Source organism: Filicampus tigris, chromosome 4, assembly GCF_054856515.1.
Source record: "Filicampus tigris isolate MCC_2025a chromosome 4, RoL_Ftig_1.0, whole genome shotgun sequence".
NCBI classification, from domain to species: domain Eukaryota; kingdom Metazoa; phylum Chordata; class Actinopteri; order Syngnathiformes; family Syngnathidae; genus Filicampus; species Filicampus tigris.
In genome coordinates, this window is record NC_141220.1 from 14,516,433 (window position 1) to 14,536,023 (window position 19,591).

Sequence of the window (19,591 nt, forward strand, 5' to 3'; positions counted from 1 at the left end):
CTCCTCTCTACAATGCAGTCAGTGCAGTTTTGTGAGGTGAGCTCCAAGAGGAACATCCTCTTTTCGGGAGTGGGTGCTGTCAGGAAGCTCGGTTAGGATGTGGGGGCCCAGGGGGCATTAACAGGGGGTGTTTCACGTCACTGCTGCTGACGTCCACTGAGACCAAAATAGAGAAGTGTCCTGTGAACGTGGACGCGCTGATGCTCATCAGCGGATGACAGTGACAGGTGTGGATGGATGATGAGAGTTGGTCTGCATGCTAGTCTCCAAACTTTTGTTTCCTCAAAGTGACAGTGCATTGTATTTAGTATTTATTTACTTAATAACCATCATTATGACGCGTGCATGTAACTGCCACGCAGTCAAACTGTGATCTTCACATAAGTAATAATCCTAGAGCATTTTATTTTATCTATTGATTTATTTGAAAATCATTTCCTTTTTTTAATCACATGGTCAAACAATATAGTAAAAAAATGATGCAAAGTGCAAAAAAAAAAGCATAAAGCAAATGTGATGTGCGACACTGCCTCCATGTGGAGAAGGTCTTGAATTGCAGCTAAAATATTAAACAAAATTTGACTCAAATGAGTAATGAAGGCTATACAGGAACGTAAATTAACTACGGAAATGTATAACATTTATTGAATTGAATTTTGAAATTGATTTTTAAATTTGAATGATTTGGGGCATTTTTTTTTTATTAATTCATTAATTTTGTATGTTTTTGATCATTGAATAATTCTCATTTTTTGATAACCAAATAAATAGCAAAATGACAACAACACAATTATGAGACGAATGTCTATAATAGTAATAATAATAATAATAATAATTAATAATGGGCGGCACGGCAACTGGTTAGCATGTCCGCCTCACGGTTCAGAGGTCTTAGGTTCGATTCTGCCTCGGCCTTCCTCTGTGGCGTTTGTATGTTCTCACCGTGCCTGCGTGTGTTTTCTCCGGGTACTCCAGTTTCCTCCTACACTCCAAAAACATGCATGGTAGGTTGTTTGATCACTCTAAATTGCCCCTTGGTGTGATTGTGTGTGAGTGTATGTGTTTGTCTTTGCGTGCCCTGCGATTGGCTGGCAACCAGTTCAGGGTGTACCCCACCTACTGCCCAATGATAGCTGGTAGGCTCCAGCACGCCCGCGACTCTTGTGAGGATAAACGACCAATCATGGCTCAGCTTCAGAAAACAGGTGAGCTATGATTGGGCGTTACCTGAGCCTGACCCTGAGCAACTGTGATGTCATTATCAATTGACGACCGAAGTGACAAAATGGCCGCCCCCAAAGACGGTTAAAAACAGGTGGATTATCTCATATTACACAAACGCAGTATCAATCACAATGCCTTGCTTCAACTAGTATGCCTTCTTGAAAAAAATATGTTTGGGCTGACTTCCCCTTTAAGTATACAGCATATATAATTATGGTTGTAGTATTTATTTTCATTTATTTGCCATAAAATATGTATTTTAAAATATTACATAACATAATATATTTGAAAGGAAAGAAATTAATACAATAGATGATAGATCAAGTAATGTATCTAGAATATATGAAAATAATAATACATTTATTTAAATATACAAAGATTATTATACTTATGGACACTTATTAATGCTAAATTATGATTGTGCTATGATTTATATGCATTTATTTGATATTTAATGTCCATCCATTCAACTATTTTCTGTACATCTTATATTTGTAATGTTATAATGTTATTTAAATGACAGAATACATTTTTACATTATACTTTGATAATCATATACAGAAAAGTTCCAATTTAAATGGTGTTGACGATGGCAGATGCTTGGCCCCAAACAGGTGGACGGCATCCTGTGCCTGGCGGACATCCTGACGGACGACGGCAGCGCAGAGGCGGCTCGGGCTGAGGCGGCGGCAGTGGTGGCGCAGATCACGTCGCCGCACCACACGTCCACGCAGCACCTGGCCAGCTTCCTGGAGAGCATGCATGACATCGTCACCGCACTCATCAGTGAGTGATCAGCCTTACTTTCAATGCTGCCGGACAGAATACGAATCTTGCTCTGACAAACAAGTTACTGTTTCAAAAACAACTGATTAAAATGGATAAAAGTTCAATACCTGCAAGTGCACAGTACTGTACTGGATTTTTTAAAAAGTCACTGTAATGTTATGCACAGTTTTAACATTTATTCAGTGATTCTTTGCTTACCACTAGAGATCTTAGTACATGTGCAACACGTTGAGAATCACTGATCTGAATTTAGGATTTTTCCTTCTCTGTCAGACTTGTGCGAGAGCGCCTCCTGCGGCGAGGTCTTCCTTTTGGCGTCGGCGGCCCTGGCCAACATCACATTCTTTGACAGCATGGCCTGCGAGATCCTGCTGCAGCTCAACGCCATCCACATCCTTCTGGAGGCCTGCAAGGACCGCCAGCGGGTGGACACGCCCTACTCCAAGGACCAGGTACTGCGTCACCATTGTTATGGAAACACTAAATAAATATGTAACACTAAAATAAAAATAAAATCACCCCCCAATTGACTGCTGACTTTAAACTTTACATTTTAGGTGGTGACTATCTTAGCCAACCTTTCTGTTTTGGAGCAGTGTGCTAGTGAAGTCCGACAGGAGCAAGGTGATACGTTCTAATAATTTGATTCATTTTTAATTAGGCCTGCCCTAGTGGTTAGCAGATTTTCCTTAGAATTTTGATGGGGGGCTCAAATCTGGGTTCCAGCCTTCCTGTGTGGAGTTTGCATATTCTCCCTTGTGCTTGCCTTGGTTTTTCCTCTCGTATTTCAAAATCACGCATGTTAATTTTATTTGAGGACTCTAAAAATTGTTTGCCAGGATTTGCACTGACAATTGGTCTGGTGACTAGTCCAATGTTTGTCTGGAACTAAACTGATATTGACCGTTGTGCATCCAAGCTCCTCAAGATGGCAGCATTGTGCCATATAGTGTCACAGTTGAGGGCATGCCTGTCAATCAAAGTGTTCTTACTTATACTTGACACACAAAACAGACTCTTACTAAACAAACATACACTTGTTTAATGCTCCATGGTGTAGGTCCTGGAGGTTTATGTCTGACTTTGTCCTTTTTATTTTATTTTTTCATCCCTCGTCAGGTGTGGAAAGGTTGCTGATACTACTGGGCGAGAGGCCGTCCTCCTCCAGTCCGTCCGAGGGCGCCGCCTGCGAGCGTGTGCAGCAGAAGGCTGCTGTCACGCTGGCGCGCCTCAGCCGGGACCCCGACGTAGCGCAAGCTGCCATCCAGCTCAAAGGTACCATGGCCGTTTGGTTTTTGTTTGTTTTGTCTGGTTTTGAAGCTGCCATTTCAAACACTGGAAAGTCACAAAAACGAACCTGCGACACCAGTTTGGCTGATTGACTCAAATTGTGTGGACATGTCTATGAAAATAGGGCACATAAGATACAGTAGTTTTTTGACCCAATGCCCATAAATGAACAGGAATCAGCCATTTTGCACACGTGCCCTAGAAAGTTGGAAAACATTTGCCCGCGATGGGAGAGTCAATAATTGGCATGAAATTCAGCAGTGTCAGACATAGTGGGCACGTAAAAGGAGTCATGACAGAAATTGAACAGGATGCGAGCCATTTTGTGTAAAGCAGCCATTGAGCCCCAATCGGGGGCAGGTATCGTAGACAGATGCGTGAAGCTAAGCTGCAATGTTTTTCTGTTATGCAATGTGGGCAGAGCATGGGGTCAGAGTTAAAAACTGCTATTAATCTGGGGTTGACATTAATCATATTCTCTTCTCTTATTTAGATGGCTAAAAACGAGTGGATTAACACTTATTCCACAAATGCAATATTTATCAGAATGGCCCGTTTCAACTAGTGGTCTTGCATAGAACATATACTTGGAAAAAAAAATGTTTGCCTTGACTTCCCCTTCCCCTGAAACTCATCATTCAAGATTAAAAAGAATTACAAAAAAAAAAACATTGGTTCATCATGAAACATAAACCAGTCCTTAAATGTTCTAACAAGAACTCAATTTCTAAACACTCAAACAAAACCGGACAAATACATTTCCTCACTCGTCAGACTCATTATCCGAGTGGCAGTTCTGGTCTACGTAAACCGATGTACCAGGAGAGCATTTTCATTGGCCCATTCTTTGCATCTGTCACGTGACAATTAACCGCAAAATAATTGAGACATAACTAACAGTGATGATGATAACGATATAAACAATGTCTGAACTTTCACTCTGCTGCCTTCAGCCGTTCCTCGTCTTATCGAGCTGTGCCGATCCCCCACTGAGAGGAATAACAGCAACTCCGTCTTGGTCGCTTGTTTGGTAAGTAATGGGAGTGTGTGTGTGTGTGTATGTTTTGAGCATGTACAGTAAATGTCTTAAATAACTCCATGTTGTGCATTAAAATGTGTCATTCCATCCCTGAAGTTTCCCGCTTATCGTTTTATCGCTTGCAAAATGGGCATCTGTCATAGGCGGATAGACAGACCGGTCCGTCGGCTAGACGGAATGCCTAGCTCTGGTTTGACTTTTTTCTTTTTAAATAGACAGAATTTTATGAGAAACAACTATTTAAGTTATTACAATAAAGTTGTAATGTTGCAAGAATGACATTGGGATATTACGACAATTAAGTCGGAATGTTACGATAAAAAATTTTTTTTTTTAAATCAATCTTACTAGAAGGAAGTCAGAAATATTTTAAAGTATTAAAGTATTAAAGTGGAAGTCACCCCAACCATATTTTTTTCAAGAATATGTTCTATATGCAGGCCCACTAGTTAAAACAAGGCAATATGATTAATATGAAACATGAGTTAACAAGCAATATCCACCCGTTTTTAGCCATATCTGGGGGCGGGCATTTTGTCACTTCTGTCGACTGAAACTGACATCACAGACCCTCATGGCTCAGATAACGACCAATCGCGGCTCACCTGTTTTCTGAAGCTGAGCTATGATTGGTCGTTTTCTGAGCCCTGAGAGTGTGTGATGTCATTTTCAGTCGACAGAATTGACAAAATGCCCGCCCCCAGATATGGCTAAAAATAGATGGATTTTGTTGACATTTAAAACTTGACCTAATTCTAAAATAAAAAAATAAAAAAACAGCAACTTTTTTTCCCCTCATAATATCAAACTGTTTTCCCCTTTGCTCTCATGTAATGGATTTTCTTTTCTTAATATTCCTTTTGAGGGTGCAGCTCACACATGGCATGCTTAAATATGCACATAGCATAAATATACACTCATCATTCTGAGGCCCCATCATTATAAGGACGAGAGCGTTGAGGTGGTCGGCAACTTAATTGGGCTGCCCTCATCTTCACACTCCATTGCCCTTGGCCAAGGGTTAAGTTGCGCTCTACAACATACAGGTTTTTTTTTTTTAAACCTTCAAAGTATCACATTTGTACATCATTTGTAAATTTGGAGGCAATTCAAGTCTTACCCATGAACTACCCTGGCTTATTAATAGAACCACATTCAACTGCAATCCTGGTGAAAATGTATGGATTTTAGGGATCCCATACATGACCCCCAAAAGTGAAATCAGGACCCCCTCTGCAATATCCATCCATTATCGATACCGCTTATCCTCACAAGGGTCGCAGGGCGTGCTGGAGCCTATCCCAGCTGTCTTCGGGCAGTAGGCGGGGGACACCCTGAACTGGTTGCCAGCCAATCGCAGGGCACACAGAGACAAACATCCGCACTCACAATCACACCTAGGGGCAATTTAGAGTATCCAATCAACTTACCATGCATGTTTTTGGAATGTGGGAGGAAACCGGAGTACCCGGAGAAAAAAACCCACGCAGACACGGGGAGAACATGCAAAGTTCACACAGGGAGGCCGGAGCCGGGATCGAACCCACGACCCCTCTGCAATATTAAGAAATTAAAAAAAAAAAATCACCCCCCCAACACTAGTTTTGATCTACATGAAATTCAGCAGACATGTCTATCATAATAGGAAGCTTGAAAAAGCGGACCTGAAATAAATTGAACAGGAAGTCAGCCATTTTGGCTTGAAGCAGCCATTTTGTGGAAAGTCCAGCGCTTGTATATTTTGACAAACTCCTACTAGGAAATTTGTCAAATGAGAACCAATCTGAAGCAGGCATACTAATTCATCTAAATGAAACCCAATTGGAAGCAGGAATCCTAGGCAGAAGGGCGTGTTTGAGTATTCGCCATGAAAAAAGGCAAACGAAATGTTAGCCTGCAACACCAGAGTCACCGATCAACACAAAATTGGGTGAACATGTCATAACCGGATGAAAGACGCCCGGAAGGCCTGTTTTGAAGTAACCATCACACACAGTTTGCACTAGTGGAAAGTTAGAACAAATTAGGGGAAATTGGGTTGACATGTCTCTCCTGACTACTCTAAATTGCCCCTAGGTGTGATTGTGAGTGCGGATGTTTGTCTCTGTGTGCCCTGTGATTGGCTGGCAACCAGTTCAGGGTGTCCCCCGCCTACTGCCCAAAGACAGCTGGGATAGGCTCCAGCACGCCCCGCGACCCTTGTGAGGAGAAGCGGTACAGATAATGGATGGATGGATGTCTCTCCTGACAGAATGCACATAAAAGTCTCAAGGACTCATGCACGAAATTGAAAAGAAAGTCAATCATTTTATCATCTTATCTTTGGAAAAGCACACTTTGTTTTAATACAAGGTTTGAATTATACAGGTATACCTAATATTTTGGCACCTTTGTGTGCAGGCGGCCTTGAGGAGGTTGGCATCAGGGTGTCCAGACAGCATAGAAGCGACTGACTATCAGCAGCTGATCAAACCGCGCCTAGTCGACTCCTTCCTACTGTGCTCCAACATGGAAGAGAGCTTTGTGTGACGCTAATGTGCACATCCAACGCTGGCCGCTCAAGAAGCGGTAAAACATTCCTTGACTGGACCACCAGACAAACCTAGAAGAATGGATGTAGAGACGTTTATGTGCACACGCATGTGTGTGTGTGTGTATATCAAGCAAATGTACGTATAAGAAGGTGGCTTCGCTTCACAGGTCAAATCAGGACACAATTCTGTGAGTCCATGCCATGTATCCTATTTATTTATATTGTGTATATATATATATGTGGAACCTCGATTTAATGGACCCTGAATTCTATGGACAGAAAACAGTGTCCAGACCACTCAAAATGCCCCTTCTAAAGCAACTATTTAAGTCTGTTAAATCCAGAATTGAACGGAATTGGCCACAATTTTCAATTTATTGATGGTCTATGGCGAGATGACCCAAAGCACCAGTGAGGTGAGTTTGAATAAACTTTAAGACTCTTCAAATAGTTTCAAACTTTTTTACCATATTTTTTTAACTGTACTAACTAAACTATAAAACAATCATTTTGGTCTATATTAACTGTTTTTAGGCCACCAAAAAAAGTACTTCAATGTAACGGACAACCTTCTCTAAAGAACCACCCCTTCCCCCAATTACGGTAGTCCATTAATTCTAGGTTCCACAATTCAATTTTTCATTGTAGCCCAGATTTAAGTTATCCATTTATTCATTTCAAAAGTGCTCCAAATTCAGAAAAAGAAGAAATAAAATCCCAAACTATTACAAGAATAAAGTCATATTTTTTTCTAGAAAAAAAGTCAGAAGCTTACAAAATAAATGTTTCATTTTTCAGCATTTCATTTCAAGGAAAAAAATATTACTGTTGTTGTTTCTTTCTTTTGTTTGTTTGTTTGTTTCTTTATTTTATTTGTTTGTTTCTTTCGTTTGTTTGTTTCATTTGGTTGTATGTTTCTTGCTTTCTTTTCTTTTTTTACTTTATTTTATGCACTACCATCACAGTGGTTGCAGACCACCCTTGCAATAAGGGAAATCTGTGATATAGAAATACCCTATGTAAATACTTTCTATTTAAATAAATGGTTTTATAGCATTTATGGCACTTTTTTAAAAGATCTTTATACACACTTTCAAAATAATACAAATTTAAACACAGCATAATGAGAGATCTAAAAGAGCAAAGGATAAGAAAAAAATATTGTAGGCCTCCAGTGTAACAATGAATTGATTCCTCAATGTGGGTAAAGCAAACAAATGCTGTTTTTTTCTAACAAATGTATAATTTCACAGTATAAATCATTAAACATGCCCAAAGATGTATACTATAAAATAAACCTGTAGTTTTCGTCATTTTCTGTAAAAATGATTATAGCAAATGACATTCAATAATTTTCAACGGAAACGAGGCTAAGCTGGAATACAGTACTAACTGTTTCATTCCTCTTCCAAATTTCCACTATCTCAAATTAAATTACTGTGTCGTCATTTAGTGGTTGGAATTACACCCGATATAAAACGGGAGTTAGACCAAAATAGTTATTTGCTGCACAAAAAAGGGGGTTTACCACACTTTGGGAATTTTATGACAATAATTAAATTATTTTCAAGAAAACTATCATTTTAAATAATATAATTTGTAATTTTACAAGACTAAAATCATAAAGATCTAGAGAATAATGTCTTTGAATGATCATTTTGGAATTTTACGATCATTAAGTCATACTAATCCAGTCAAATGATTAATATGCAAAACTTTTAATTAAGACAAAATCACTTTTCAAAAAAGTCTTATAATATAAAGTAATATTTTTTTCCAGAAAGTCATAATCTTACAATAGTAACCATTTAAAAAAAAATTCTGCAAAAGTAATCTAAATATCACAACAACAAATATTTTTGTCAAGAAAATGTAACATATTACAAAATATACAATTTCAATTTACACAAAGTTGTCCCTTTTCAGGAAAAAAAGTCAATTTACAGAATAAATTCAGATATACCAGGAATAAAAAGCTGAAATCCTACGAAAATAAGCAAATTAAATTTAGTTTAATTTTCAAGGATGAATGTCTAAATATTACGATAATAAAAGTACAATTTTCCAGGAGGGGAAAAAATCTGAATGGTATGAAAATAATTACATTTTAGATAATCATATATATATATATATATATATATATATATATATATATATTTGGGGGGGGTCAAATTATTAACATATTACATCACAGTATACCAAGGATAAAGTTGTAATATTACACTGATGAAGTGTATGTTTTCTGATAAAACAGAATGTTACTGAAATAATATGGTATTTCGACATTTACATTTTCATGATTAAAACTTGTAAAATTACAGTCATACAAACCTCTGTATTAGCATAGCCACATACTAATTACATCATTACAGTTAAATATATTGCTTCTATGGACAGCACTGTTTTTTTATGACGACTGCGTACATTATTGCCATTGCTTGTGTTTCGCATGAGACATAGAGTTAATCCTCTTCATGTGAATTTCCATTTTTTGTCATGATCATATGTGCTACTGGAATTTGTTAAATTGATTTTCCCCCCTTGTTATTTAAAAGGAACAAGTGTACGCAAGACATTCAATAAAGAATAGCAGCTCTCAATCTTGCATGGTTGCATCTGTCTATGAAGATGAAGAGATATTCCACATCAGACTTCCTCTTTTTCCACCCTGCAGCGAACATGAATAAAACAAAAGAGTTTGGGTGACCCGTGCAGCTCTTGCAATGTGTGTGCTGCTTCATTGCACCCTCAGGAGATCAAAGAAGCACTTTTTTTAAGTAGCAGCACAAAAAGACCACTGAATTTAAGTGCTTGATACAATGACATGAATAACACTTTGTCCCGCTTTAATGACACCTTTTTATTCTTCTGAGGACTTTTCCAATTGGAATTTTCCAGGTAGGTTTCCCCACAATTGCCATTTCCATGCAAAGAAAAAAAGTTAAAAAATTCAAACATAATAATCATTTTAAAAAAAAAAGAATGGAGATGGACTTCCAGTGGTTTCTTGCAGCTGAAGCCAGATGGCAGCCATCTTGCATTGCCACTGTTACTGACAACTTCTGTTTGGTTTTCATTTAAACAATGTTATCAGTGTATTTTTTTACTGCAGGATCCCTATATGGCAGGCATGGGCAACTTAAATGCTGGAGGAGGCCACACTTTTCCATCAATGGTACTGGGGGGCACATAGGACCATGCGCTTCCTAACCCGATGTATGACAAAAATGAATCATTAATATGGACAAAATAGATGCTAAATAGGCACTCTTAATATATTTCTTTTTCTTACATTACATTTTTCAGTGCATGATTATGATAATAAAAATAATAATTATAATACAGTAATCATATTCGCAAAATATATTATTAGGCCTACTCATGTTCTAGTAAAGGGCAGCATAAGAGCCAGTGTAAACGCAACATTTCTGCCACCTAGTGGTGAATGGTGATACTACATCAAAACTGCAGTCAACCCCTGCCTATTCGCACTTTCGCTCCACTTTTCGACCATTTCCCTTGTTTTTTCGTGGAATCTTTATCAGTGTTTTTCAAGATTTTTTGGGGGGGTTAAAAAAAAGTAAACTCCAACCCCCCATTTTTTTTTTTTCAAATCTATTTACTTTTTCATTTTTGTCAAGGAGCAACTTATATTGTTGCAGTTATTTATTTTTTGTTGTCTAACATTGTATATTTTCCGTTTTGTATCACTCTGTAAACACCTTCTGTTCCATCCATTATGTGCCTTGTAATATTTTTGAATTTCTTTTTCAAGTAGTTTTCTATTTTTTTTTTTATATTCTCTCTCTCATTTTTTGTCCAATATTCATCTTTTATTTTCAGACAGCATGTTTATATTGTGGTGGTCCAGCATGGCTTTGAAAAGAAGTTTTGAAGAAGCGACCCGTAGAGAATTGTGAGTACTGTACTCCAGTGTGAAACTTGTCCATTTGTGGCGGCACTGGCGGGGAAACAAAACAACAACAACATTTCCGCCACTAGCCTTATCCTCCTTAGAGACACCATCTTCTTCTTCTTCTCTGTCCTCTTCTTTTTCTTCGCTTTGTCTTTTGCCCCTCAGGCCACATGCTTACACAATATGTATGTGTGTGTGTGTGGTCTTTGTGATCAAATGTGTCTTTTGTGCAGAATGTATCGGCGGTGCACCACTAAACAGGTTCTTTTTTTTCTTTTCATGCCGCCACTGCCTTTGACCGTGACCGTGAGAACAAGTTGATCAAAAGCATTTTTTGTAGCCTATTTCTCGCTTGCTCAGCTCGCCAACCTTGGTTTTCCTGGCGCGCGCCTGCCGGCTCCATTGTCACCCGTCTTGATCCATGTTCAAGGCACAAATAGGAACAAAATAATAAGTTGAATCACATTCACTAAAAATACCAGCACGCTAGTTCTACCATTCACGAGTTAGTTTTTACAAGTTAGTTTTTACACCACTAAACTGCTCAGCGCAAATTAGCATGTTTCCATGCAACCCTTAAGACCAATTTGCGCTCAACCTTTAGCTTCACTTTGCTTTGTAAAATGTCACGTTTATTCTACAGTCGACCCCCGCGTACACATGGTTCGTCACCTGCAGATATTTGTGGAATTTGTTTTAATGTTTTTTCTTTTGTCTTTTTTTCTTTCTCTTTTGTCAATATTCTTTAAATATGTATTTTTTTGTTTCCTTAATTGTCTGTTTTTTCCAATGCATTCAATTTTTTCCAATGCATTCAATGGGGATCAATTATACACTATTTTAGTGGAGGTCGACTCTATTTGATCACATCAGTATTTATGAATTTTACTGTGCAAACCTGAAGACCCATTTCTTTAAATACTTTAGTTCACTTTGCAATGTCATCAAAGTGTAGCCTTTATGGTATTTGTGGAATTCATTGGAAACAGCTTAGCGGAAATTAGCATTGGCGGATTTTCTGTGCAACCTTTAAGACATGTTTCCTGAAAGAGCCAATCAGCATTTTTTTCATTGAAATAATTTGGTCAAGATTTTTTGTAGTTCACAGCTTTGGCAAAAAAAAAAAAAAAAAAAAAATTTGCATCGATGGATTTTACCAGGGCGGCATGGTGGTTGACTGGTTAGCATGTCAGCCTCACAGTTCAGAGGTCGTGGGTTCGATCCCGGCTCCGGCCTCCCTGTGCGGCGTTTGCATGTTCTCCCCGTGCCTTTCTCTGGGTACTCCAGTTTCCTCCCACATTCCAAAAACATGCATGGTAGGTTGATTGAACTCTCTAAATTGCCCCTAAGTGAGGTGCGATTGTGAGTGCAGATGTTTATTTTGTCTCTGTGTGCCCTGCGATTGGCTGGCAACCAATTCAGGGTGTCCCCCGCCTACTGCCCGAAGACAGCTGGGATAGGCTCCAGCACGCCGCGACCCTTGTGGGGATAAGCGGTATCGATAATGGATGGATGGATGGATTTTACCATTCAACCCTTAAGACCCATCTTAAGACCCTTGTCCCATTTTGCGATAATGTCATTACAGTCAGTGTTGCACTTATTCTATTTGTTGAATTTGCTGCTAACGCTCTATCAGAAATTAGCATTAGCAATTTTACATTTTTTTCAAATCAACCTCTAAGACCCGTTACCAACGTTTCCAATACAGCGTGTACATTTTAATGTGTCCTGCAAGACCCAACCAGAACTTTTTCATTGAAGTAGTTTGATATGGAGTTGATGTAGCTCATCATATTTGTTTAATTTGTTGGAGAGTGTAGAAGTAATAGTGTTTTATTTATTGTAAATTAGTCGATTTTTACGTTTCATCCTCAAGACCTTTTTGTATGGAAGTAAATATGTGCCATCGAAGTTTGAATTTGAGTTTCTAACACTGAATTTTTCTACCATCCAAATACCTAACACCAAATTTTTCAGCATTGAGATTCAACATGTAATAAATTTCGCCTGCATAAAATTGAACTGCAAAAAATTCAAAAACCGCCTTGTTTCAACTATTAGGCCTGCATAGAACATGTTCTTGGAAAAAAAAATGTCTGGGTTGACTTTCACTTTAATGTGGTGGCTAATCATCTTTGCAACACGATTACAAGTATTAAACATGTTTTAAACGTCCTGACATCCTGGCCTGTATTTACAGTTGCTGTTGCGGTCCTGTGTGAGTGGCAGCTGGGCCTGTATTTACACTTGTCAGACAAGGTTGTTGTAGCTCAAATGTTTTATTTGTTTAAAGTTTTAAAGCTTGTTGGGATTCATCTGACAGTATGGGGACCACTTCTAAGACTCATTGTATTAATTGTTGTATTTGAAGTAAAACTTGAATGGCAACCCACAGAGGCTATTCTCACAAGTCCTTTTTCCTGTCCTTACCAAGATGTGTAGCATGTTGAATTTGTTCAAATGTGAATTGATTTTATTTTCACATGGTTACAGAATTCAAATCTCTTTTTATTTTCTCAAAACATCTGTGTAGTGACTGGCTGTGTTATAACAGAGACCTCATTTAATGTAATCATTTCTAACCTGAAGCATTGGCCGTCCAGTTCAGTGTAATGGCGTGCTTTTATTCTGAAGGGGGCTTTCGCCGCTCGTCAGCGACCTATTACCGTAATGGCTGGTGTGAAGGAAATGATGGGAAGCTGTCTTGACTCTCTTTGAGTGGAGGCTGGCTTGACCGCAATGAATTATTCGTTCATAATAATAATTATGAGCTTGTTCCACCCACTATGTGCTAAGTTACGCAGTTTTCACAAAAGCCACGATAAAACTTCAGTACAGCTATTGTTCATTAAGTGTGCAATGTGTCAAGTAATAACTAGTAGTCAATTTTACGAACACAAAGAGCAAAAAGAGAAACAAACTCACTGCAGCACCATAACCTCTGTTAAAAGACATGATACGACCTCTTCTTCCGTGTTGGAGTCACATGACCAGCGGAGCTAAACCTGATTCGTTGGACGTTGGATGACATGAGGCGAGGATTGATTGCTCCTCCTTAAATGCCCATATGATGTTTCTGAATTTTTTGCAGGCGAATTTTTTTCAGCTGATTTTTTTGCAGCTGAATTTTTTGCAGGCGAATTTTTTGCAGCTGAATTTTTTTGCAGGCGAATGTTTTTACATGTTGAATTTCAATGCGGGAAAAAAAATCAGTGTTAGGAATTCAGATTGAAATTCCGATGGCACGGATTTTCTTTCATAAAAGCGTGATTCTCTTATTATATGTATTCTATGATTGTTGGAATTAGCATCAACATCAGCGTGTTGTCCATGCAACCCTTATTTTGCAGACCCGTTTCTCACATGCACTTAGTTTTTTTATGCGGTGTGCATTTTTTGTTGTTTCTTGAAAGAACCAGCCACCCAGCAGTAAGCAACAACTAGTTTAAGACTTCACACTTTAAGTCACCAGAGTTCACGTGTCTTGCTAGGTGCTGCTGTTTTGGTTAGTAACAGTGATTAAAAGGCTCATTGGTAAACCTTGTTTATTCCACCCTAATGGTAAAAGGGAGGCTTTAAGATGTTTGCATGGACAAAGTAGGCCAAAGTGAAAAGTAGCCATGAGTTGAGTGGTGCATTCAATGTCCTCAAACAAAAACATTTCTCAGTTTGGACTTTCACCCAATTGCCTTGCAGCCTGAATGCGCCGCGATGTGTTCAAGTGCACGGGGGTCAGCGGGACGCCGCATGTGCATCCTTTTTTTTGTTTGTTTTTAATCTTATAACGTCCTTGAGACAAAACCCTTTCACGAGCTTGCATTGGTTTGTTTTTATTTATTTATTTGTGGGCCGTAAATGGAAAAATTAAGATAAAGAAAGTAAACATTGGGAAAAAAAAACATTGTGAGTGCGAAGTAACTCTGAGGTTGTGACGTGTTTGGAGCAAGCGTGCTTGTGGAAAAAGGAATGAATTAATGAAATGCAGTGATTAAAATTTGAGCAACCGCAGTCTTGTTGCTTTCAAAGGCTCTTTTTATTCAGCCTACTTTGTGTGAGTGCCTGTGTACGTATGTGTTTGAGGTGCTTCACGCTGTGGGGATGATGAATTGCGACACAGGAAAAATGCATTGAATGCAATAGACACATGTTTTGATGTACTGTACACTATATGTATCACAATATGTGCATCTATAACAACAGTGCAGTAGATGCGACTATCATAAGTAGACACATAAAAATCAAGAAGTCATACCGAGAAGACAAAGGAAGTCAGCCATTTTGGTTTGTTTTGCCATTTTATTCACATTTTGGTCATTGTTATCAGTTTTTTTCAAAGACAAACCTGTCCAATATATTTTGTCAGATTGCCACCTAATTTGAAGCACGTATACTACACAGATGGAAAATGATAAATGGTGAAAATATTGAGTTTTTGCCCTTGCAGAGCAAGAGTAGCCATTGGTTCAGTAGTGAACCTTAATATTCTTAAGAAATATGAGCCTCTGAAGCTAGTTTCACTTTGCAACTTAAAATTTGGTGAGTATATCAATCATGAGACCTCCAAAAATTGTAAAGAAGCCATGTCAGGAATGCGGCGCAAGAGGCTGTATTGGTTTAAAGTGTCTATTTTATATATATATATATATATATATATATATATATATATATATATATATATATATATATATATATATATATAAAAAATTTTAGGGCATCCTTGAAAAACACTCCAGTGCAACACAATTTGTCAGATTGCTTCCAAATTTGAACTTCATATACATATGTGTGGTTAAAGAAAAAAAGGAAAATATTGGAGTTTTCATCATTGCACAGGGGTGGAACATGGAGCAGATTGTTGACATACCATTGGTTCAGTAAGGCACCCTAGATTTTGGGGAAAATGCATCCCCTCAAGCCAGTTTCACTTAGCAACCTGAAATTTGGTAGTCTTGTCTGTCATGAGTAGACTGACAATAATTCAAGAAACAATGTCCTAAAACTCACAGAAAGTCATCCATTTGGGATAAAAGCATCCATACAAGGGTCATTTTAGATCCAAGGATCCTTCAAACTCATCCTAGAGATTTTGTCTGATTGCTTCCAATTGTGAACTTTGTATTCTACGGATGACGATGACTGGTGAAAACACGCACGTTCAAACTGACTTAAAGTGAGCTTTTTCCCTTCAATGTCTCCCCTTTTTTATATATATATAAATCATCATATCAAAAGAGAGGCGTTCATTTAAGCGAGATTTCTTTACTTTTATTGTCAAACTCACACACGCACACTCACACACAATATTGCAAATTTCTGAGGACATGTGGAGAGATTATTTTGCCTGCAGACTATGTTGGATTGTATTTGTTTTTCTGTGTATACATAACTGACATACTAATGTGAATTGTTAGTTTCAAACGAGCCACACCATTACACGGTTGTGCATTTGTTATATTAAATATAAAAACATGAAGTTAATGGAAATGCTCAAACTCCCTGAACAACATCAAAACGGAAGACTTCCCGTCTTTTTAGATGTGCCTTTTGTGACATTTTGTGGGTCTACTAATGACATGCATTTCTATCAGCATTCATGTTCTAATAAACCTAACCTTGCCCGAGTCTGATTTTACCCTATAGAAAGATAGAAGATAACCCCCCCCCCCTTTTTTTTTTTCAAATCCATCGTTGGAGGACCCTTGGAAATGGCCAAAAATACCCTAAAGCCAAAACGGCAGCCTTCCTGTGCATCTTCAAGCAGAGCTTCTTGAACCTTTTTTTGTGGGGGTCTTCCCATCATAGACCTATCTACCAAATTTATGCATAATGCTAAATGAAATTGGCTTCAGGGACTATTTTTTCCAAAACCACTGGAGTGTAGCCTACTAATGAAACAATGGCGAGTCATTACATTTCTACGTCATTCTCCCCCCTAAACGCAATGACAAAATCTCAAATTCTTCATGTTATTAGCGTTGTCCATCTGTCTAGTACGCAAGGTTTCATTTTTGCTGCAATCGGATAACATTTCAAAGGGGAGCTTCTTATTCTTCTTTCTTAGCTATCTTTGAAGGACACTTGGAAACAGCCAGTTTACCTTAAAATGGCCTCTTCAAACCAAAATGGCACGTCTTTCCAGTCATGTCTGTTTGAGATGGTTATGTGCATCTACTCATGATAGATGTGCTTACCAATATATCATGTTTCAAAGAAATGAATTTCCAAAAGGTTGATTTTGATTCTAACGATGCAGTGATATTCAAGTCAGCTCACATAACTTGACTGTGAAGATGAGACACTTGTCAACCATATAAAATTAATAACAACGTTTTTACTAAGACCAATGAAATACACTTCAAGGGTGTGTGTGTGTGCCAAATGACCTGTGTTCCTCACTGGTGCTTGTGCATTTAAATGTATGTGCACAATGGGGATGTCAGCGATGCTGGCAAGAATTCAATAACTTTATTTTTGTATTGAGAAGAGGGATAAGAGCATTAAGCATATGCCTGCTGTGATGACGAGTAGACAGTAAGCGCAAACGCCACTTGACTGATGTGGGTTTTTAAAATGTATTTATTTTAACGCGAGCACAGTGGAGGGCAGCACCAGCAGTGTGTTCAAAGTGAATATGTAATTAAGAGTCTGTAATTGCAGACATTCTCGCTTTTTTAGTTCTACTTGAAATGAAGCCTGAGCCAAGGTCAAAGACCCGTTGATACATATTTAATAACTCAATAACTACATGTGTCTGGATGCTTCATTAAAGCAGCGCTTGGCCTGTGAAATCCAGCTATGACCACATTTACTGTACAGTATTAACTTAAGTGCTGTGCTCATGGATAAGAGGGCAGGCCTTTTATTTCTTCAAAGACATTTTTTCTACCATCATTAAACAATTTTACTGTTATATTACACTAAACGTGAAGTGAAAGTGGAGTTTAAAACATTTAAATGACGTTTAAAAAATAGAAATGACTTATTTTGGACAAAGAAACAATGCAGATGATTAGTAAGTCGCTAGAGCATAAATTTAGAGGCACCCATGATAGTGGAGAGATCACACGCCAGTCTAATCGAATGCTAATCAACACTAAAGATCTCTTCTCTACTTAACATAAATTAGAGGCAGACTGGGTGGAACTAATTTGTAATAAATAAGATGCCTTAATATATACGGCACATTTAAACAACCTTGTGGAGTGACCATGTGTCAGAATATACTGGAATGCTATTTGTCATTAAAGAAAATATATCGAGCCAAACATATTTTTTTCAAGAATATGTTCTATGCAAGCCCACTAGTTGAAACAATGCATTCTGAGAAATATTGCGTTTATGGAATAAAAATTAATCCACCCGTTTTTAGCCATCTATGAGGACAGCCATTTTGTTACATATGTCGACTGAAAATGACATCACAACCACTCAGGGCTCAGGTAACGACCAATCACGGCTCAGCTTTAGAAAACAGGCGAGCTGTGATTGGTCGAGATTGCTAAAAACAGGTGGATTTTGCTGCTTAACTCATATTGCACAAACACACTATTAATCAGAATGCTGTGTTTCAACTAGTGGGCCTGCTGGGAACATATTCTTGAAAAAATGTGTTTGGGTTGATTTCCTCTTTAAAGACACTATCAATATATAACATTAAATGGAAAATCTAACCAAAAATGTTCTCTACAAGAATATGTTCTATGCAGTCCCACGCATGGACAATTCTGTTATGTCCTCCTACCTTAGCTACATGAAGGTCAGACTGATGCTTTGATCCGGTGTCTCAGCAGCCTAATTTATAAGCGCAGACTCCGCTCGCATTATGTACATAATGCCCAGAATGCCGACGCCTGTGCCTGCCAGGGCGTATTAATGTCACCTGTGGGGCATGTCTCCAATATAAGTGTAAATCACTCATTGGAAATGTTCACAGCCTACTTGCTTAAGTTGTAGAACTTCATTGAACGTAAACATGGTCTCACACAACATTGCGGAGTGAACACATGCCAGTATACGTCCATAAAAGATGCCGTTTTCACATATAACTTAAGATAATGTTTAATACTCCATAAGGAGCTCTCTTACAACATGATGGTAAGACGCCACACTTGAATACATCAGAGCGACTGTTTACATGCTGCTGTTTTGGTTAACAACAGAGTTTCAATGGGCTCGGCAATTTACCCTTTAATGTCTGTGGTGGTGTGTCTGTTGTGAATTCAGATAATTACTGGTGCTACCTGGTTTTATTCTAATAGGGAAAATAATACTATTTGAGTAAGTTGTTTATTTGTCTTAATTGGATCATGCAGCAGGGCGCTTAATTTGTGTGTGGGTTTTATAAGAGGGCCACTATTTGAAGAAATAAAGTATGCATTATTGTGCAAAATTCTGAGGCCCACCATTTGTTCTTTATCTAAAAAAATTGTTGAAATAGGAGATTAAATGTCAGTTAATGTCATTATTCCACTTTGCTGTGACTTGCATTTTCATTTTAAGTCATTGTCTTGCAACAATTGGATGTCAGTCATTATAGTAGCACCACTGATTGGTTATTAACTCATTCACTGCCATTGATGACTTTACTTGTCTTTTCATATTCCAGACAATCAATCCCAGGAACTTATTTATATTTTATTTCAATTTTTTAAAAACGTTTGGGTAAAAGAGCGCCTGAAAATGTCTGGTAGTGAATGAGTTAAGAGACAAGAGGTGGCGCGATCGACCCTCTTAAGAGAAATCCATTTTAGCCAATCAGAAACCTGAAGAAATAATTCTTGAAAAGGCACAATATTTA

The 19,591-nt window shown here is 38.1% G+C and overlaps 1 protein-coding gene across 2 annotated transcripts in view; it reads left to right on the forward strand.

The window, feature by feature from the left end:
- Nucleotides 1-7,931, forward strand: part of insc (INSC spindle orientation adaptor protein) — a 45,361-nt gene extending 37,430 nt beyond the window's left edge. For both annotated transcript variants that reach the window (XM_086028487.1, XM_086028486.1), the window contains 6 exons: nucleotides 1,839-2,010; nucleotides 2,287-2,465; nucleotides 2,571-2,637; nucleotides 3,133-3,288; nucleotides 4,257-4,333; nucleotides 6,743-7,931. In XM_086028487.1, the coding sequence (XP_085884613.1) occupies nucleotides 1,839-2,010; nucleotides 2,287-2,465; nucleotides 2,571-2,637; nucleotides 3,133-3,288; nucleotides 4,257-4,333; nucleotides 6,743-6,871 (780 nt within the window). In that variant the 3' untranslated portion in view covers nucleotides 6,872-7,931. The remainder of the gene's footprint in view (nucleotides 1-1,838; nucleotides 2,011-2,286; nucleotides 2,466-2,570; nucleotides 2,638-3,132; nucleotides 3,289-4,256; nucleotides 4,334-6,742) is intronic.
- Nucleotides 7,932-19,591: the final 11,660 nt, after the last annotated feature.